Source organism: Seriola lalandi, unplaced genomic scaffold, assembly GCF_002814215.2.
Source record: "Seriola lalandi dorsalis isolate HSWRI2012SDOR001 ecotype SW California unplaced genomic scaffold, Sedor1 jcf7180002049930, whole genome shotgun sequence".
Classification (NCBI taxonomy): Eukaryota; Metazoa; Chordata; class Actinopteri; order Carangiformes; family Carangidae; genus Seriola; species Seriola lalandi.
The window spans coordinates 1-3428 of NW_019520483.1; the positions used below are offsets into that span (position 1 = coordinate 1).

The following is a 3428-nucleotide window of genomic DNA, read 5'->3' on the forward strand; positions in this document are numbered from 1 at the left end:
GGGTCGAGGGAAAGAGAAACTCTGCAAATGTGAGGGGGAATGAGACATCAAGTCACTCTTGGGAAACCCGTTGGCCTAAAATACCTGTGAGCACCCTGTCTAGAGGACTCAATGACTGGATGACTTTCATCATCTGCCTCGTCCTCGTCCACGTCCTCGTCCTCCTCCTCCTCCTCATCCTCATCCTCCTCCTCTCCTCCCTCCTCCTCCTCCTCTTCCTCTTCTCTGGGGTGAGAGGAGGGGTCGAGGGGTTGAACAGAGGAAAGGGAGGATGTAGGCAGGCAAGAGGGAGAGAAAGTGGACAGAGACACACATGAAAACACACAGCAGAGGCTGGCCCAGGACAGACAACACACAGAGATTACACTAGAGACATGCTGGTCAGGAAAGAATTAGAAATATTAGTGAAGTGTATGAGACGATTAGTAGGTTTAGACATTTTCTTGTAAGACACTGATATGCACAGGCAACAGTTACAACCACATTCAAGTACAACTTCTACAGTAGCATTAATACAAAAATCTGTTTAATATAAAACATCTCCCTGTGATTTTAATTGAGGAGAATAAGATTTTACTAATTCAATAAGCAGTGTCAGAGGTGTAGGAGATATCTTCTGTGTTTGGACTGATAGTCTGGGATACATGGTCATACATGCGGCCAGTGTGCTATTTGGATCCCTCTTGGCTGTCTGGATTTCATTAACAATATGGAAAATGGTGATCTTCAAAGGCGGCTTGAATTTCCTGTGGCGGACTGGAAGAAGCTAGTCTGGTATATGACCTGCTGGATTGAATTTAAGTATCAGTACCTGAAGAGCTGAGTGCTACCAGAAATATTAGTGGGTTTGCTACTTTGAAAAAAAAAGAAGCTTGTTATTAATGATTGGGGGATGGATTATGTAGCACTGGGAAAGACGATCAGTAATCAGTAGTGATTTTAAAGATAAAGATCTGGGTTTTTGTCCTCTGATGTATGACCCATAATAAAAAGTGGAATAAAGGGTTAACATATTTTCCACAAAAAGGAACTGTCTGACTAAGTTTTTCTGGCACTTTTATAAAGCATACTCCAAGCTACTGTATAATTAAACAAGATTGCAATTTGCTTCTTGCCTGAATCACCAGTTGTGGTTTCTCTGAGTTTGTGTAGTTACAAAGGTTTGTCGTATATAAAACAGATGGCAATGTGGAGTTTAAGCTCAATGCACTCTCACTGAAGGAAGCATGCCTTCAGACAGAGAGCAGATAGCTCATATCATGTGTTTACAGAAGTTTTCTATTTCCACCAGTGGCAGGAGAATGTCTTTGACAGTGGGGAAAATTAATTTAAATGTCACTTTGCAGCAGCGGCCTCCTCTTCGCCTTTCTTTAAATTACTATATAATTAAATTCTCTGCTTTGGCTCTGGACAGAGTAGACACATCTCCCCAAGACTGAAACATAATACAAGGCTAGCAGTAAAGCCGTTTCCTGTGAAAATGAGTAATACTCTATGGACCCAGGAATAATTTGTGATTCCTTTTTAGTTGCAGTTATCGCTCCGGGTTTAAAATATAAAACAAACCCCACTGGCTGAACCTTTCAAATGCAGGATCAGACCAAGTTCAAACTAAAATGGAGGCAAGGACGAAGATTCTTTTCTTCTCTTGAACATCTTCCACTTTTCCATTCCTCTCTGTCCTCCCCCCGCCTCACCTTTCACTGATGTCTTCAACACCCTGGCCACCGAAGGGCAGGAAGCTTCTTGCATGAGTGTGTGGGCTGCTGGGTGATGCTGGGGCAGAAGCATGGCCTCTGGTATTCTGGAGCGAATGTCTCCGGCTGCGTCTTCTCTCCAGGCCCCGCCTTTCGTTGTTAGCGCCAACACTGGCCCGTCGACGGTCCTTTCGGCCGCTGGGAGGCAACTGGGTTTCATCGTCACCATCCTCATGACGAAGAGTCATCTGGGACAATGAGTCATCAAAAACAAAATGAGTAAATAAATTGTATGCATGTTGTTCTTAGACAGCAACCTTAATGCTCACTTAATTTCTGGCTGCTGTATGAGCCTGTCAGACGTCATGTGATCTATGACCTATTATGAGAGACACACAAACCTATTAACATTACATTAAGGCTTTTTGTTAAGTGATAATGGTTGCTAGTAAAGGCTTCCTAACCTCGTAGATGTTGAACTGTTCTACGAGGTCGAGATCCGTGCCCTTCCTGCTCAGGTGTCTCTGGGCCATGGTTTCAATGCCCTGTTCCTCCAGACAGTCCACCATGTCATAGTAGGAGTCCTGGTCTGGGAGACCTGCCAGAGTCTGAAACACACACAAGCACATAAGCATTATATTTTCTAAGAGTTATAGCCTTGTTTTTTGAACTTTTTTTTGTTAATGTGGTCTGAAGAATAGCGGCTCAGAAATAAGAAAAATGACTATACTAGTTGATGCAGTAAGAATATGGAAAGTATTAACCAAAAAGAATTCACTGACCTTATTGACGAGTGTCATTGCATACACCAGCAGCTCTGTATCCACTCCATCCTTCTCATCAAGGATCTCCATGACGTTTGACCACAGTTTTGTGCCTGTAGAAGCAAAAGGCATGCAACATATTCTATATCACAGGACAAACTCCAAAACAAATCTGCAAGAGCTGGAACAATAACACTACAATAAAAGTCTAAAGTAACCATGGTGATCACCTTATAGCATAAAAAACTGTTGCAACCTTTCAGCCCCACCACTGCGCAACAATAAAAATCAAAAATTGTTATGTCATCTCATAGCTCCCTGGGGAGAGATGCACTCATAGCAGTTTCCTTCTAGAAAAATGAGAGGAAACACAGAGCAGGGGCACTGATCTCCAGTGAGAAAGAAGCAGCTATGTGCCTCAGCCCCAAGGGTCAAGTCCATCTTCTTCTCATCAGGAGACTGGGGATCAGGTTTAGTCTCCTTATGCAACAGCAGAGGTGACGGGATAAGACGGTGCCGAGACAGAGGGATACCTGACCCCTCCACGCTGATGCTCAACCCCCCTGTTGTACGCCACCGCACAATGTGGAGCTTTTAGAGCAGCAAGTAACCGAACCCCACTGCAGGTAGAGGTTACAGTCCGTCTCAATAAGCCTCGTTCCATGCATGGCGAGGGAGCTGCTCAGGAAAACTGATCTGACTACTGTGTAACAGGAGACTGATCTGCGATCAGCTGAACGGCGCTACAGCCACCATGGATGGCTTGATTGGTGGAATCGAAGGGAAAGCCTTCCCTAAAATGCTCTACAATAGATACTCTGATTTTGCAGTGACGAGGGGGCAATTTCTAATTAGCTTGAAGAATCACATTCAGATAAAATTCATTTGTGTGTAATTTCTTACACAGTGAGTCCACAGTCACTAATTCAATGGACTGACACCAAACACCTTATGACATTATCAATTC

General features: G+C 43.8%; 1 protein-coding gene across 1 annotated transcript; it reads right to left on the reverse strand.

Annotated features, from left to right (window-relative positions):
* Positions 1–426: 426 nt before the first annotated feature.
* On the reverse strand, positions 427–2570 carry LOC111649072 (FH1/FH2 domain-containing protein 3-like). The gene is made up of 3 exons (XM_023398812.2): positions 2480–2570; positions 2162–2305; positions 427–1945 (listed from the first exon to the last, which is right to left on the reverse strand). Exons 1-3 carry the CDS (start codon positions 2549–2551, stop codon positions 1694–1696), a joined length of 468 nt encoding a protein of 155 aa, XP_023254580.1. The 5' UTR covers positions 2552–2570; the 3' UTR covers positions 427–1693.
* Between the last annotated feature and the right edge of the window lie 858 nt (positions 2571–3428).

What these genes read in the sequence shown, in the direction of transcription:
- LOC111649072 (XM_023398812.2), bottom strand. Translation starts at nt 2,551, where the DNA reads ATGGAGATCCTTGATGAGAAGGATGGAGTGGATACAGAGCTGCTGGTG. An exon ending in CAATGACACTCGTCAATAAG is followed by an intron (nt 2,306 to 2,479) that starts GTCAGTGAATTC and finishes TGTGTGTTTCAG; the next exon opens with ACTCTGGCAGGTCTCCCAGA. An exon ending in AACAGTTCAACATCTACGAG is followed by an intron (nt 1,946 to 2,161) that starts GTTAGGAAGCCT and finishes TCATTGTCCCAG; the next exon opens with ATGACTCTTCGTCATGAGGA.